Here is an 18,543-nt window from a genome sequence, read left to right on the forward strand (position 1 = left end):
GAAGGGAAGGATTCTGTTGAGTTTGATCCCTTTCACAATGTGTTGGAGTACTTGAAAATAAAGAAATTGTCCAGTTTTTGAAGGTTTGAAACATTTTCTTCATGAGGTTATCATTTTTATTTTAGGACACACCCCACCTTTTACTTATCTTTAGAAAAAAAAATTCATGAAAAAATTGAACATGTGGGCAATGTAGTGGTTCATAATAGTGATATGATAGAGAACTGATGTGGTGCATCTCATATACACCTTATTACAACAACATCGTCCAATCTAGACTGTCAACATCTACCCATCATCTACATAAGACTCTATGATCTGAGTTCTAACTGATATAGGGCTTCTCACTTTATGGACCCCATCAGTCCAAGTTAAGCTCCCAAAATAGTAACCTGTGTTCACAGTGTGTGTTGAGGTGATGGTGACACTGAAGGAGATAATCTTGGTTGTAGAATTGAAAACTAAATCACTGGGCGACACCGCTACGATTATGCCAAGTGGAGCCTCGATCACAGCTTCATATACAGAGTTGACGCAACCCACATTGGTGACTGTTCTAGTGAGGGTGATGGGGTTTCTTAGGTTTGGAATTGTTATAGAAGGGAGATTTAGATCAAGGAAGGATGGCTCTTCACTTGGGCAGGTTGTGGGTTGTTGTGTAACTTGAGAGATAGACGAGTCATTGTAGCCCATCGAACATAAGTAGTAGTGAATGTAGTCGGATGTGCCCATGTCGTATACAAGACCCGGATCAGCCGCTCTATTTGGATTTACAACACCACCTCCGAAATCAAATGGATCAGCAAGTTTTCGAGGCCCCCCCTCAGCGAAGATAGGCTCCCCAGATGGATCGGTCGTCCATGCTACAAATGATCATTTATTAGTGATTAGTTCTTTGAAGAAGTCATTAGAACATGATTAAGCTTCACCTATGATGTCTTTGACCTCTTAGGAATAAAAGAATTGGAGTTAGATCAAATGCAGAACTGATTTGATATTAGTTGGATCAGGTCCTTATCAAATCACATTCTTATTGGCTTTCAATCATGGTTTCAAATCTCGTCCAAGACCGAGACAACTTGTTCGATACATCTCAGTATCGTCCACCAACGGGACGGATAGACAAGTAATATGCATTGGATGAAATTTAAAACCACAGTTCATTTTTCTCATTGTTGAACAAAACGACTCAAATATATTGGAAAACTCATCCAAGACTCCATCTCATTCATGGATGAGATGAGCCGTCAAAACGAGTTTTGAAACCATGGGTTTCAAATCCCATCAGATCTCAAATGGATAAGGTCCAAATTTGATTAAATCAAATATATTTTAAAAAAAAAATTATAATTCATAATAAATAGGGGTTGGACTTTTGTCCAATGTCCATACAAGTTTAGATAAGGGACTCAATGAAGACCACATAAAATTTACCCAATTTATTAGGGGTTAAATAAAAATCAAAAGATTATTGTAAAAAAAATAAAAATAAAATATGGTAGAAGCTACGATTAATTGTCTGGACCATAAGTAGGATGGGTATTTATCAGATCAAATCTGATTTTATATACAAAATATAAATTAATTTCATATATTTAAACAAAATGTATAATAAAATTTACGTAATCTCTCACATTTTATCACATTGGGACATGATTGATCTAGAAATGATTCCATTTGTTATCAAAATGGGAGCCTTATCATGGTCACCTTATTTTTCATCTAAATAATGGCAAACTGGAAAGAATATGAAATGGGCATACCAGTTGTGACAATTGCTGATTTTATAGCAGATGGGGACCAATCGGAGTACAACGATTTCAATAATGCAACGATTCCTGCAACATGTGGGGTCGCCATGGAGGTTCCCGAGTGAAATGCATATCCACCATCCATAAAGGGATCAAAGGGGGAACTTGCTGCAAGTATACTGACACCTGGTGCACCTATATCCGGCTGTGGCACACAGAAACATAACCTTAGAGGGTCTTAATGAAAATTTTTGAATTGTAAAGGCCTTGTGAAGATATTTCTACTATAATTAAAGGTGAAATGATAAAGAAAAAGTTGTTAATTATACCTTGAGAATAGCAGGTGCAATAGAACTAGGTCCCCGACATGAAAAATGGGCTACTCTGGTTGACACAGGCTTACCTACTAAAGTCTTTGATGGGCTTAGCTTCACCACAGGTGACCTGCACACCCAACCACCACAGTGAAACCATGTCTTCTTGTCTAACCCTTTATAAATTAGAGCTCTCCAAGGGTCTGGTTTTGGCCCAGACTGGCCCACCTATTGTGGACTAATTTAGTAATATTACTAAGCCCATTTAGTTATTGGACTGGGTTAGGTAGGCCCAATTAAAGTTTATGGTCAGCTCGGGATTGGAGGTAACCCGTCATGGCTCGATAACTTGCATTATAATTTTACTTATAATTGTTATGGGTCAGGATTGGAGGATAACTATTTGTTACGATATTTTTTACAACATCACTTGGATGTCTTCCATATTTTTCTTTGTTTCTTACAACACCATCAAATGGTTCTAACAAGTTGTTTTAACAAGTAGCTGTCCCCCGATCTTACCAAATTGTTATAACTTATAATTGGTGATACTTGAGAAAACAAACTATCCATCTAAACAAAAGATCTATTGTTCGAATATATATATATATATATGGGGACGGTTCAGCAGCCCTAAAGTTTGCCAAGTTTGGTGCCAAACATTTTTCAAAATATGGGTTAGAAGCTTTGGAATGAGCTGATTTTTTGTGAGGATGATCTCTATGATGAGGAGATCATCCTCACCAAAAATCAGCCTATTCCAAAACTTCTAACCCCATCAAAAGTGATTTACAAAAATTGGACGGTCCACGATTCTTCAACTTGTAAACTAGGGTTAAAAGTTTCAAAATGAGCTGATTTTTTTTTAGGATGGTCTCTTCACCGTAGAGATCATCCTCACAAAAAATCAGTCTATTCCAAAACTTCTAACCCCATCAAAATTGATTTACAAAAAATGTTTGGCACCAAACTTGGCAAACTTTAGGGCTGCCGAACCGTTCCCTATATATATATATATATGGGAAATGTTCAACAACAAACATTTTGGCAAAACATTTTTCAAAACATGGGTTAGAGGTTTTGGAATGGGCTGATTTTTGGTGAGGATGATCTCTACAGTGAGGAGATCATCCTCACCAAAAATCAGCTCATTCCAAAATTGCTAACCCCATCAAAAATGGTTTACAAAAAATGGACGGTCCACAAGTTTTCAACTTGTAAATTGGGGCTAGAAGTTTTGGAATGGGCTGATTTTTGGTGATGATGATCTCCTCACCGTAGAGATCATCCTCACCAAAAATCAGCCCATTCCAAAACCTCTAACCTATGTTTTGAAAAATGTTTTGCGAAAATGTTTGTCAAAATGTTTGTTGCTGAACGGGACCCTATATATATATATATATATATATTCTCCTAATGACAAGGGTTCTGGATCTGTAGGCCTGATTAGTAGGGGTGAGGCAGTTGACCTCTTCGAGCATCATATCTCACCCTTGTTGAAGTATGGCTCAAAAATCAATTAGGTTCGGTTTAAGTGTGTGTATTGTTGGGTCGGTCCAAGATAATTGAGTTGGGTTTGTTACTTATGTCAGTGACCCACTTATATAGTGTTTTTAAAAAGGGTTTTGTTATAAGAAGTCTAACTTCAAGTCCAAGTCTTTTCTAAAGAAAAGAGTAGAGAAAAAAAGAAACCCAAAAGAGGCGAGGTTGAGAAATTTGAGAAGATTAAGATCTAGAAGAAGGCGAATCTAAGTGACAAATGACGTCCTTGTAAAAATTTTCCCCGTTTTCTTCATAGTGAAATCGAGCTCCAACGCTCATACCTTAGTGGATGTAGCATTTAGGTGAACCACGTAAAATCTCGTGTTGTGGGTATTGTTTTTTTTTTTTTTTTGTCTTCTTTACATTTGCTACTATTACTTGGGTTACCCTTCATTGTCATTATCAAACAAAGTCTTAGAAGGTGTAACATATAAAGTGTTTGATCAAATTATTAAGTGAGCTTCACAAGAGTGTTTACATACACAATAGCCCTAACCCCCTAGGTACATGCAATACCTTGGAAACCATACATACTCGGTAAACAAGGAAAAATCCCTATGGGTGGCCAACAAGAAGGACTTGAACTCAAGACCTCTCCCCTTTTGGAGGTGACATTTGATTATGTGATGATCTGGATCATGTGTTTTTCATAGGTGACTAGAACTTGACCCTTTTACAATACATATATTGAGTTTTGATGATCCGAAAAATACCTACAGCCCTTTTCTTCTTATGCGGACTACCTTTTAGTAGTCCATCCGAAACGATTTGTTGGTCGGGGGGAGCGATCCTAGGAGGTTTGTTGTCATATAAATAATAAAATTTGAATGGGCCCATCACAGATTTTAGGCATGTGGGCTGGCCCATTGAGTAAAATCTAAGTTGGCTATTTTACCTGGTAGAGCGAATATAAATGAGAATTTGTGTTCCAAGCTCATAGTCTACTTGAATGCAGGGGAAGTCATCTGTACATGGAGTCAAACGACTACTAGGATTCTTTGCCAAAATGACCCCAACACCGCCAGCTGCTTTAACGGCAGAAGAAGCTGTTGCTGCTGCATTTGCCACTGTTGTGAAGCAGAGCACAACATTTCCAGCCACTGAAGTTCCATTTAGTGAGAGACTTTCACAAACACTGATAATAAAGACAACCATGTTAATAATACTGTTTTGGTAATACTTAATAGGAAATAATTGCAATATTAGAGAGAATAATTGCAACCATGAATTTATATTTACCCTGCTGAAATGGGTACAAAACCTGGGTTCTCTGGGTATACCAAGCCTGTGAATCCAATCTCTTCCCCAGCAAACAAGGCTTGACCCTACAAAATTTACCAAAAATTTATATATATATATATAGGGAAATGTTCAGCACCCTAAGTTTTACCACACATTTTAACAAACGTTTTTTGTCCTACATGGGTTAGAAGTTTTGGAATGAGCTGATTTTTGGTGAGGATGATCTCTATGATTAGAAGATCATCCTCCCCAAAAATCAGCCCATTCCGAAATGTTTAGCCCCATGTTTACACGTTGAAAAATCGTGGACCGTCCACTTTTTGTAAGTCAATTTTGATGGGGTTAGAAGTTTTGGAATGAGCTGATTTTTGGTGAGGATGATCTCCTCACCATAGAGATCATCCTCACCAAAAATCAGCTCATTCCAAAACTTCTAACCCATGTAAGACAAAACGCGTTTGTTAAAGTGTGTGGTAAAACTAAGGGTGGCCAACGGGACCCATATATATATATATATATATATATATATATGAAATTCAAAATAAGGGTATAAAGGTAAATTTGGTTACAACCAATTTTAGTATAAGTAAATTACCAAAATGGGTATACATCATTCTTGATAATATTCTAAAAACTTGTCTTAGATAGCAATTTCAGAATCATATGTGCCCCCCTTTTTTTTGTTGTACTCTCTTCATAGTTTTGAATTTTGTCTATCGACTCAAAACTCAGTCGAGTCGACTTGATTTAGTAGGATTATGAGGTGGTACTTGACCACAAAACTCGATGTTACCCATTTGTTGAGTCAATTCGGAGGCCAAGTCCACTCGAATTCACCAGGGTTAGAAACTTGACTATGTTTTTTTAAGTTATATATATAATACTTTTATGGAGAATTATTTGTTTTGAAATATTAAAATTGACTCCTCCGAATTGACTCTTAATTTTTTGACTCAACTCCATTCTACCCGATGGGCATCGTATTTGAGACGAGTTTTCGAGTTCTAAAACCATGCTTTCCTCCACATACTACATCTAATACTCTATTAATATAAATTACTTTCAAAACTTGCATTTGTTACATAGTACTATAGTGATTGAGAACATACCCAAATTGTTCTATTGTTTCCAAGTGTAATGGGTGTAGGGAATGATCGATCAATGGTGGTGGCGGCAATGGTTAGAATCCATGGCGCCGTGTTCACTACTGTTTGAGCAAATGGGCCAGCATTTCCAGCTGCACAAACAACAGTGATTCCCCTGGCAACCGCATGGAATGACCCAACATTAATCCCATCACGTTCATCAACATCAGAGAAGAGAGGAACATCGGACCCTATTGATATAGACAACACATCGACCCCATCATGTATGGCTTCATCCATGGCTTTTAACATATCAGCCGAAGCGCATAGTCCGCCTAGAATATTCCAACATACTTTGTACATGGCTAACCGTGCTCGAGGTGCACCACCTCTCATTGTGCCAAGACCAAGACCTTTGTAGCTTGTGTTGCCAACAAAAGAACCACCAGCTATGGTTGAGGTGTGTGTGCCATGTCCAATAGCATCTCTCGGGGATAAGTAGTCTATGTTCTCAGTGGTGTTGAATGGCTGTCCGTAATCAGCGAGAAACCCTTTGATGAACCAACGAGCTCCTATAATTTTTCGGTTACAATTTGTTGAATTGAAGAGCTCCCCTGACTCGCAAACTCCTTTCCATTGAGATGGGATGGGTCCTAGCCCATCATCATTGAATACTTCATATTCGGGCAATATTCCTGTTCATATATGCACTTGTGTCACATACGCACACCTAGACTTATATATGGTGTATGTAACGTTCAAGACTTCATAGGAACATCTACCATAAAATATAAAAACAAGGGACGTCATTATCATTGTGCAATGGCATTTTTATAAATAAAATTTTTAAGATTTTTTTTTTTTTTTTTTTGATAATTATAAGAAGAGCCTGATTAGGAAACTGTTTTTGTTATAAAAACACCACAATAATAATTTGTTTGTTTTTATTTTTCTCTTTTACTGAAAGATAAAATAATAAATGCTTTTGAAAGGCGTTTATAAAAAATCAAGAGTTATAGAGTATATAGATAGAGAGAAAAAGAAACCTGTATCCAAGAGGCCTATAATAGCTCCATCTCCCATGTTGGCGTCATAAAGAAGATTGTTGGGAGACTGATAAGAGAGGCCAAGGTAATCCCAACTCCTTGTTGTTTGTAATTTGTGAAGGCGATTGGGTATGACATGTACCACACCAGGTAACTCTACAACCCATCAATAACACACAATATGCCATAAACACCAACTGAATTTGAAAAAAATAAAACAAAATAAATGCCCAAATGATCATAATTACTTCTTAATTTGAAAATTTTTTTGACAATCTAATAGGAAACGAAACTGAGAATATTAGATTAATAAGAAGAGATATATGATCTACACATTCAACGTAACAACATGCACGAGACAGCTTTAGTTCATGTACCACAATGCATCTCTTCGCATATCCTCACGATATATATTGACACCAATAATAATCAGTTAGAAGGATTCAATTAGATTAGATTGAATTTTGATTATATTTTCATATTGGTGGACTCTCTTGACTCTATAAAAATTTAATAAGTTTAATGTAATCACATCCGAAAAATATGAATAATATTCAAGCTTTCTACATGATATACCATTGCTAGGGCACATTTCATTTCATATTTTCATATCTTTAAGATATGGATTGACGTCAATTAGGATCAATTTGATTGTATATTTGAATTTTATACTCTGTAGGGGCGGCCTAACAACTAACAAAAACGCTATTTGTTTAAGAGGTTTGAGGCCATTTAATTAATGCATAATTAGACCACTTTTGTTGACCTTCATAATATATATTCGATTATATATTGAATTGTTTATATTTAAAAGATTACCTTTTGAACTAACCAAAATGGTATTTATTTAAGAGGTTTAAGACCATTTAGTCCATAATTGGATCAGTTTTGTTGATCAATTACAAAACCTCAATAAATAGTCTTAAAAAAATCCAATTTTTAATTCAAACTGATTTAATTTATATGACTTGGAGAAGATTTGGTTCGACCAGCTTACCTTAATTGTGACCAAATTCTCTGTTTTTCTAACTAACTAGAAAGAAAAAAAAAAGTTTTAATTATAAAATAATAATAATATAATAAATAAAAAGACCTGCAAGTCTTTGTGCTTGACATGGTGTGAGCTTGGCTGCAAAACCAGAGAATCCATGCTTGTAACTGTACACCATTGAATTGGCTGCGGCTTCCTTGCTGCAACATCAAAAATTCAAAATTACATTTTAAATAGACCCCACACCCCATTTTTTTTTATACTAAATTTAATTAAAAATAAGAAAAAATTAATTAAAAAATGTGCCATGAATGTGGAGTTTTATCAATGGTGCACCTTCCTAGTACAGTAGCAAGCATGTCATGATGTGAATCTGTGATGAGCTTTGGATCATTGTGCCTCTTCTCTCCCATATAAATGATGTGAACCTGTTGATTCTTATTTTCTTTAGATACCCAAATAAGTTAGGCCTCGTTTGGGAATGCAAGTGCTCGGTAAAAGTGCTTTATAGAAGCACTTTCTTTGGGTGGAAGTGGTTTTGTACTATTTGATCATTTGCCAACAATGGTTATGAAGTTAATTTTTTTTAAACAAATTTTCTTGGACATTTTGGTAATTGCATTAATAATAGAAGGTCATTTTCATACTAAGAAAGACATAATTTCAAGTTCCTTCGATTTAATATTTTTGAAAACTTAACCAAAAAGGGAGGTGTCTTGGGTTCGAACCCCTTTGTTTGCTACTCACATGTATTATTCCGACTTATTTGGTATGTGTAGTTTGTGGGGTACTACGGGTCAGGACAACCTCATCATCAAGAAAAATGTTTTAAAAATTGAACTAATAATTAAACAAAAAATTTATCAAATTGGTTCAACTGATTGAATTAATTTATATTAAGTAATAAGTTAGAAATATGTATTTTTTTTTCTTCGTAGTATACCTTGATTCCTTTTCATAAAAAATAACATTTACAAAAACATCGATGGTTCACCGACCCACCGATTTTGTAACTAGATCCCATTGAATTTGGTCAAACCACTGATTGGTCTGGGTTTAAAATATTGTTTCAAATTCTTGCAAATGTTGGAAGCATGAAGTGAATTTGAGATAATTTTATTTTTCTCTTCTACCCGCTTTTCGTTTGTCTCAATGCTTTACCAAACATTAATTTGAACCCAAAAATGATTTTGAGCATGAAAAGCGCTCAATCACCAAACACGTTCCCAAACGCTACCTTATAGAATTTGAAAAAACAAAAAATCCAAGAAAATGTTAGAATTACATACCTTGCTAGTTGCATCAGCAGATATTGTAAAGATGCATTGCTTGTTGAGAAGGATGAGAAGAGAAATTAAACCAAGTAAGGTTGTGTTGGGGTTCTTGCCTACAAGAAGGAAGGCCATGGTGCCTCTGAGTGAGTGAGAGAGAGAGAGAGAGGTGGCCAAAATGAGATTTATAGAATTTATGAGGGGACCTTCAAAGGGTTATTTTCTAAGAATAATCTAAGGACATTATTATATAATGCACCAAAGTCAATGTTTGTGTTTTTATTTTTAATTGTTTTAAATTTTAATAATCATCCCATGTTTATCTTTACTAACATTTTTATAACTTGTTTACTAAACTAGCCTTCTATTTTATATGTTTGTGGTACCCCTCTTGGTTTAGATGAAAAATCAGAGATATCCCTGGTTTTAAGACTGATGATATACTCCTTGACTTCAGTCTTGCATACAGACTAACATAAAATGATGGAAATGTCCTTGCATCTTCTCCCTCTTGTAAAAAAAAAAATACCCTTTGTCTTTAGCTTTGCAGATTGAACATGAAATCTTGAGATTGAAGATTATGGTGGAAAATTCTTCATTTACCATCCAACACATCGAGATCACTAATGTGTGAGTTTCCATTTGTTATAGATGTGATCTTCTCCTCAAAATTACTATCACCCTCACAACGTGAATAAAGCTTATATTTGACGGACCAAGACGTCAAAATTTTCATTGTTGATTTTTTTTTCAATGGACCGAAGCCATCGAATTAATGGAGGATGGGAAAAGTTTGATGGTTCTAAGCCGTTGAATTGAGGAACATAAAAAATTTCAACGGCCATGGGCTGTCAAAATTCAATTTCTAAAACTTATGGGCTTTGACCTATCGAATAATGAGTCCAAATCAAAGCTTATCAGATCGATAATGAATCAAACTTGATTCATTGATAGACTTAAGTATTATTATGTCCTTTTAGTTATTAATTAGTCAAATCTGGGTTAGACCTATTTCATGTTTAAGGCCGAGCTCAGACTAGAAAAGTAGGCCTGTGGCTCGGTTCCGTTAGCATAATATCCTATCGATTGTTCAAAAAGTCATTTTCGGAGAATATACTCTAAAATGAATTGATATCCCAACAATTATTCCTATAGATTATCAAATCAAATGAAGGAAAAAAAGTGATTATTTTCTACTATGTCTTTAATACTAGACCACACATAGACTTCTATTTGAAAAATTAAACCACTCATGGATGCTACAATGACAAGTTTAAACTTGTACATGAGAGTGATGAGATAATTATTGAGATTGAATTCTCGGGCTATGAGTGGGCTGGATTTTTGTCCGACCCAATTTTTCGTGGATTGGGTTTGGGAAGTATTACTATTTGACTGTCAAAGATGGGATCAGATTCAAAATTGGTTTGGGTCGAGGATTTGGGTTCCAGTGATGACATGATCCAGACCTGATCCAATAAGAGTCCAAACCGAAACTTATCGGATTGATTTCAATCCGATCCAAATGCATTGACAGTCCTATTAGTATTACTATGTCCATTTAAAATTCATTCCAGTTAGTTTAAACCAGGGTGGCCCAGTCCAATAACATTTATTGTCATTTTTATTTTATTTTTAATGATGAACATTTATTGGCCCGGTTCGCTTAATTAGCATATCTTATCAATTGTTCAAAAAGTCAATTTCAGAGAAAAGTTTGAATGATTAAATCAGGCACATTCATTTTATGATGATAGGTTTAATTTCAACTTTTACATAAATCGCATATTGAGAGGGTTTGAGTCATGGTTTTAAAACTTATTTTAATGTCTCGTCTCATCCGTGAATGAGACTGAGTCGTCTCGGACGAATTTTTCGATATGTTCGAGACATCTTGTTCAACAATGAGAAAAATGAATGTGGGTTTTAAATCTTGTCTGATATGTTGATTAGTCTTTCCGTCTTGTTGCTGGGTGGTACCGAGACAACTTGGGTTATACATCTCGGTCTCGGATGAGTTTAGAAACCAAGGTTTGAGTCTGGGGCTATGAGTGGACTGGATTTTAGTCCGCCCCAATTTTTCGTGGATTGGGTTTTGGAAGTATTATTATATTTCTGACTGTCCAAGATCGGATTAGGATCAAAAGTGGATCCATTCTGATTTGAAAACTTTGGATCTGGATTGAAGATTTGGATTTCAATCAAATAATCTATTAGTTCAATTCTTGATCAACCATATCTCGGTCCAAAAAATTTGGACAACAACATAAATTATATTACATATTTTGTTTAAATATAAGAATTTTATTTAGATTATTTATATACCAAATAGAAGTCCTATCCAGACCTGATCCAATAATAGATCAGATACTATTACTTATATACCAAATGGTAATTATATATATATTATTATCTTATAATAATATATATATAATTGAGGTATGGTGCATGGTCAACAAAACTGGTCCAATTAAACGGCCTGAAACCTCTTAAACAAATAATGTTTTTGTTAGTCAAAAGGCAGCCCAAACCCTCTAAATTAAGTTTCAAAACAATGGTTGCGTTTTAAGTAGAATTAATGTAATCTAATATATTGTTGTCAATCCAAATCTTAAATATATGAAATTGTAGAGAACTTGAATTTTATTGATATATTTTGGATGTGATTACATTACATTAGACCCATTAAATTAAAAATAAATTCAAAAGGATATGTGATGAGATGCATCCTAGTAAGTCTCATGCACGTTTTTGTATGATTTTATTGTAGGTTGTTGTTCACGTAATTTGATTTGATATGCAGTGTTTTATACAAGACCTAACGACTAAGACTTGTATGTTGTGATTGATGCGGTGAATTTAGAGTTTCCTGGTGTGGGGTATGTGTCATACCTAACCACATTCACAAACTATAAACCTTCGTCTCTCTAATCATTCTGCTTCCAATGATCTTCTTCATAAGACCAACATGGGCCTCTTGGATTCAGGTTTCTCTCTCTCTCTCCCCCACACACACACACACACACACACATTTATGTGTGACACGAAGTGCTTATATGAACAGGAATATGGCCAGAATCCAAAGTTTTCAATGATGATGGATTAGGACCGATCCCATCTCCATGGAAAGGTTTTTGCCGGTCAGGAGAGCTCTTCAATTCATCAATTAATTGAAACCGAAAGCTTATTGGAGCTCGTTGGGATTGATACAAGTGCAGATAACTTGTCTACAAGAGATACCGGTGGCCACAGAACTCACACCTCAACCATTGCAGGTGGTTCCATTGTTACAAATGTGAGCAATTATGGATTTGGTCTTGGAGATGTTAGAGGTGGTGCACCTCGGGGACGATTAGCCATGTACAAGGTTTGTTGGGTAACGACTAGCTTAGGAGGTGGAGCTGAGTGCATTTCTGCCGACATTCTCAAAGCATTTGATGCAGCGATACATGATGGGGTCAATGTGATATCAGTGTCGCTCAAGCTGTTCAATTACCTTTGCCTACAGATGTTGAGACTTTTAACATAATTGGCATTGGCTCATTCCATGCAGTTGCGAATAGGATCACTGTAGTGTGTGCAGGAGGAAATAATGGCCTAGATTCTCAGAGTATAGCAAATATATGAACTTGGATAATAACTGTTGCATCCAGCTCCATTGATCAGTTATTTTCTGCTCCGATTACACTTGGAAATGGTCAAACTCTAATGGGATGATTGATCAAAATTATGATATTGCATTTTAAAATACAAGTTTTACTTATAGTATCCCAATTGGAAAGCATATCAATGTACAAATAATTTGTTTCTGAATTAAATTTTGTTGGGTCAAGCCACGTATACTGGACCAGAGATTAAGTTTGCCGGTTTGTTTTTCTATGGGAATAGGTGAAAAAACTACTTCATAACTTTTTAATCTAGAAATTTGTGTGTGGAACACAATAACAATCGGAAAAAAAAAATACAATTAAAAAAGAAGACACTAACTCAATCCATTCTGCTCATATAATACCAGGCCACCAACAGATCGAAATGCATACTATACACATAACGTTTTAAGATTTATCATTTCTTTTTCTATACTATCTTAATGTTGAAATGAGCGAAGCTTGTATTGGACACAATAGTCTTAAGACACATCTATATGTGGTCATTGATGGGGTGAATGCAGAGTTTCCTGGTGTGGTATGTGTCATACCTAACCACATTCACAAACCATATACAACAAGGAGTTGGGATTACCTTGGTCTCTCTACTCATTCTGCTTCCAATGATCTTCTTAATATGACCATCATGGGCCTCTTGGATTCAGGTCTCTCTCTCTCTCTCCCACCCACCCACCCACACACACATTTATGTGTCACAAGTGCTTATATGAACAGGAATATGGCCAGAATCCAAAGTTTTCAATGATGATGGATTAGGACCGATCCCATTTCGATGGAAAGGTTTTTTGCCGGTCAGGAGAGCTCTTCAATTGGTCTTCTTGAAGGAACTGGGATTGATACAAGTGCAGATTACTTGTCTACAAGAGATACCGGTGGCCACAGAACTCACACCTCAACCATTGCAGGTGGTTCCATTGTTACAAATGTGAGCAATTATGGATTTAGACATGTACAAGGTTTGTTGGGTAACTACTAGCTTAGGAGGCGGAGCTGATTGCACTTCTGCCTACATTCTCAAAGCATTTGATGCAGCATACATGATGGGATCGATGTGATATCAGTGTCGCTGGGAGCTGTTCAATTACCTTTGCCTACAGATGTTGAGACTTTTAATATAATTGGCATTGGCTCATTCCATGCAGTTGCGAATAGGATCACTGTAGTGTGTGCAGGAGGAAATAATGGCCTAGATTCTGAGTATGGCAAATATATGAACTTGGATAATAACTGTTGCATCCAGCTCCATTGATCAGTTATTTTCTGCTCCGATTACACTCGGAAATGGTCAAACTCTAATGGGATGATCGATCAAAGTTATGATATTGCATTTTAAAATACAAGTTTTAATAATAATACCCCAATTGGAAAGCATATCAATGTACAAATGATTTGTTTCTGAATTAAATTTTGTTGGGTCAAGCCACGTATACTGGACCAGAGATTAAGTTTGCTGGTTTGTTTTTCTATGGGGATAGGTGAAACAACTACTTCATGACTTTTTAATCTATAAATATATGTGGAACACAATAACGATCGGAAAAAAAATACAATTAAAAAAGAAGACACAACTCAACCCATTCAGCTCATATAATACCAGGCCACCAGCACACTACGTGAAAACTGAAAATTTCTGCAGAAAAAATTGATGGGCCAAGGCCCACAGATTTTAGAAACTGAATTTAACGGTCAAAGACCATCAAAATTCTTGATGTTCCCAGATTTGATGGCTTAGAATTATCGAATTTCTCCCATCCTTCATTAATTTGATAGTTTCAACCCGTCGAAAATAAAAATTTGACAATGAAAATTTTGACACCAATTCAACTCCTTTGTCCGTCGAATTTTATGAAATTTGACGGCCCAAGGCAGTCAAATATGGGCTATTTTCACATAGTGACAGAATGCATACTATAGACATAACATTTTAAGATTTATCGTCTCTTTTTCTATATATGTGGCATTGACATATTTGAGTTAATTTCTACATATTTCGTTGATGGAAAAGTTGTTATATGTTTCTCTCATGAAATTGGCATGCTATCAAAGAGTCAAAATGAGGTGCTTGAAAATAATGGTTTTGCTCTCATTTTGGCTAAAAAGACATAAGATTAGATTTCAAAGTCAAAGATCCCTTAAATTGAAGTCGATTATGAGCTTGGAACTCAGATAATGAGTTACATGCAATCTTCCAGGTAAAAAACTATAAACAATATATTTGTATGTATCCATATGTTCATCAAGATGAATCATCCTAAGAAATCCGCTGCTCTATTCCCTTCCCACCAGTGAAATTCAAAATGACAAATTATAAACCTTGGCGTGATCTCTTGAATTTACGTTGATTATTAATGTGCAGTTCTCCCAATGTTTCATTGTGGCCTACCAAAACTATAATTGGTAAGCCAATACCAACGAACATGGCTCGCTTTTCATCCCGAGGGCCTAATTCACTTGCACCCGCAATTCTGAAGGCAAGCCTATAATTATATTTATATATGGTCAAAATAAAATAAAATAGATCTGTTCCATTAATATACGAACTCCAATGTTTTGATTCATTCTTTTTTATAAATATTTTGAGAATAGAATTTATTTGGACTTTAAAAGACCATGTCTCCTCTATGAATATATATGGTACAGCCAGACATAGCTGCCCCTAGAGTGCAAATCTTAGCAGGAATCAACCCTGGAAAGTCATCACCACACACGCTTCAACCTTTCATATTTCTTCCTTGAACATCCATGGCTGCTCCTCATGTGGCTGGAATTGTAGCACTTCTTAAGTTGTTGCATCCAGACTGGTCTCCAACTATGATTAAATCAGCAATAGTCACAACTGGTATGCTTTATTTTGATGATTAACTATTTTTTTATCTAATTAAACGGATACCCATTGTATATATATATATGCTCACCTTCCTAATTCTGCCTTTACTTCATACCCTTTCACCGACTCGGCCAATATTTTCAAATGTGAAGAACAATACACATTGAATATTATCCCACTCGTTCACCAACAATACCAAGGTGACTTGAGCGAGCCATATCCCTTTTCATAAGAAACTTTGTTGCAGAAATGAGTACTATATTTTTGTTTGTATTTTCTATTTTAATTTAGAATTTGTTATTGAACTTATAGATACACAAGTGCTGCTATCCTAATTATTATAGTACCATATTTGTTTTCAGGGTGGACGACGGATCCGTATGGGGATCCTATTTATGCTGAGGGAGACCCTCAAAAATTGGCTGATACTTTTGATTTTGGAGGTGTTATTGTAAACCCGAATAGAGCAGCTGAACCCGGTCTGGTCTACGACATGGGCACAAGTGACTACTAGTGCTCAATGGGCTACCACAACAACGATATCTCTTGGGTGAGTCGACAACCCACGTTCTGCCCAAATAAAAAATCATCACTCCTGTATTTGAATCTTCCATCTATTACAGTTCCATGCTAAAGGAACACTGTCACATTCACTAGAACTGTCGTCGATGTGGGTTCTATCTACTGTACAATATATAGTGCTGTGATCGAGGCTCCACCAGGTATTATCATAGAAGTAAATCTTTCTTCGTTGGTGTTTAGTTCAGAAATTCAGATGATCTCATTCAATGTGACCATCACCTCAACACACATTGTGAACACTGGATACCAGTTTGGGAGCCTTACATGGACAGGTGGGGTGCATACAGTGAGAATCCCCATATCAATCAGAACTCAGATTATGTAGTCTTATGTGGATGATTGGGTACAAGTATATATATAGATGATCTACAAGAAGGACCACTTAGCTAAGTCGTAAGACATTGTAGAAGTTGTTCCCAAAGTCTTAGTTTATCTCAACAATACATATCCGATGATACTTATCTCGAGGATAACTTTTCAATGTTAGATTTTATGCTTATACAATCAAGATCTTATGTCATTTCTTGAGTATATTCTATAATATATATAATATCTATTTGCTTCTTAGGGGTTAGTAGTTATATATATATATATATATATGTATGATTTTGCTTCTTAGGGGTTAGTAGTTAAGAATTAGCATCAATGTTATATTAATTACATCACTAATATGAACCAAGGGGTAGCCTACATTTTCAAGTGTGATATCTAGTGGCTGAAATTTATCCTTGAGATTAGTATCACGGAGATAAGTATTATTATAGGGATACATAAAAATCCCACAAGGGTTGTGTGTTAATCCTTGAATCATTTTTCATGGATCAACCAAATCCGACCATAAATCGTAGATTTTATGCCTCAGGATGCACGATTCCCTTAGGATACACTTTCTATGAGAAAGTGCAATCGTGTATCCAGAGGAATACAGATCTACAATTCTCGAAATTGTCACGTCAGGGAGTCAATTGAGTATGCCACCTGACAAGTCATCTTATCACGACATATTTATACTCTTGAAGGAACTAAAAGTTATTATATTTCCGTTCTTGGGCAAATTTTTGCAAGAATTGTTTAGTTAGCAAAATAAGATTATTTTTCGAACAGTGTCTAGATGTAGAATATTCATTCACTAGGGCCACAACAACAAATAAGATGAAAATCATCAACGCTTTCAACCGAAAGCACGCGCGGGTATACTACCACGACTCATATCTATTTATTACAGTCACCCTACAAGCTTAATAGGATCATAGGTGGGTAGTAGGGTTGAGATTTATGATAGAAAATAAAATAAAAAAGATTTTTTAGCTTTTGATCTTGTGCGAGGGTTCGCTCAGTTCTACCTCTTCTCGGAGGTTGTTAGGGGGAGCTACAAATTACCGATTGTGTGGCTTGAGGCTGTCCAATCAATCTAGCGGAACTCTTATTGTCACGTCCCAAAAAAACTAACATGAATTTCAAGGATTCCTGATAATCTAACTAATCTCATGATAACATACAATAATATATAATAATTCATGTTTAACAATTATAACGCAGCGGAATAATAATTAAAATCAATAAATAAATATTTGCAAAAACTAACAATCAATTCTAATTATAATCCATAATTCTCAATCTCATAATAACATAAATTAATATCTCCAAATTCGACTTATAACTATAACTAATATTTTAAAAAATCCTAACATAATTTCTCAAATTGAAACATAATCAATTACTAAAATCTACAAACTATCAAATAAATAGTAATGGGTGCTCATCAAAATACACAACCTTGGGGACCTCCTTGTACAACTCCTCATAAATTGGCTTTTCAATAAACGAAATATCTAAAATGGTGAGTGGTAAAGTGAGTAAAGAGAGTTACTTAACATGAAGTCTACTGTTCTAACAACTAGTCACAGTATGCAACGTATAATCATATTGAAATTTAAATCATATAAGTTTTGATATAATATAACATTCGAATGAATACAAAAGAAAAATAGTAAAGTAATTCAGATAAATATCAATCTATTAGTGTTATCAATTAAATTGTTATTAGTTCTAACATGTTTTCAAAGTAAAAAACATCTATCTATTAGCTACAATAAAGATATACATAATACAAACAAGATAGTATAATCAATAAGAATGTTGAAGAACACATCGATACAACAACTTCAACATAACCATCGGTATTCCAAGTTCATCACGATGTGGAATCGCATCTTTAATATCT

At 35.3% G+C, this 18,543-nt stretch overlaps 1 protein-coding gene and 1 pseudogene across 1 annotated transcript; one reads left to right on the forward strand and one right to left on the reverse strand.

Moving 5' to 3' along the window:
• Positions 1-288: 288 nt before the first annotated feature.
• LOC147390805 (subtilisin-like protease SBT3.5) lies at positions 289-9,391 on the reverse strand. Its single transcript, XM_086458942.1, has 10 exons — positions 9,261-9,391; positions 8,308-8,399; positions 8,074-8,171; positions 6,981-7,136; positions 5,959-6,629; positions 4,847-4,932; positions 4,503-4,742; positions 2,081-2,195; positions 1,764-1,956; positions 289-863 (listed from the first exon to the last, which is right to left on the reverse strand). Exons 1-10 carry the CDS (start codon positions 9,375-9,377, stop codon positions 289-291), a joined length of 2,343 nt encoding a protein of 780 aa, XP_086315068.1. The 5' UTR covers positions 9,378-9,391.
• Positions 9,392-12,210: 2,819 nt separating this feature from the next.
• On the forward strand, positions 12,211-16,644 carry LOC147390806 (subtilisin-like protease SBT3.5; annotated as a pseudogene).
• The last annotated feature ends 1,899 nt before the right edge of the window (positions 16,645-18,543 follow it).

This window comes from Akebia trifoliata, chromosome 11 (assembly GCF_017979445.1).
Source record: "Akebia trifoliata isolate Shusen 1 chromosome 11, ASM1797944v1, whole genome shotgun sequence".
Lineage (NCBI taxonomy): Eukaryota > Viridiplantae > Streptophyta > Magnoliopsida > Ranunculales > Lardizabalaceae > Akebia > Akebia trifoliata.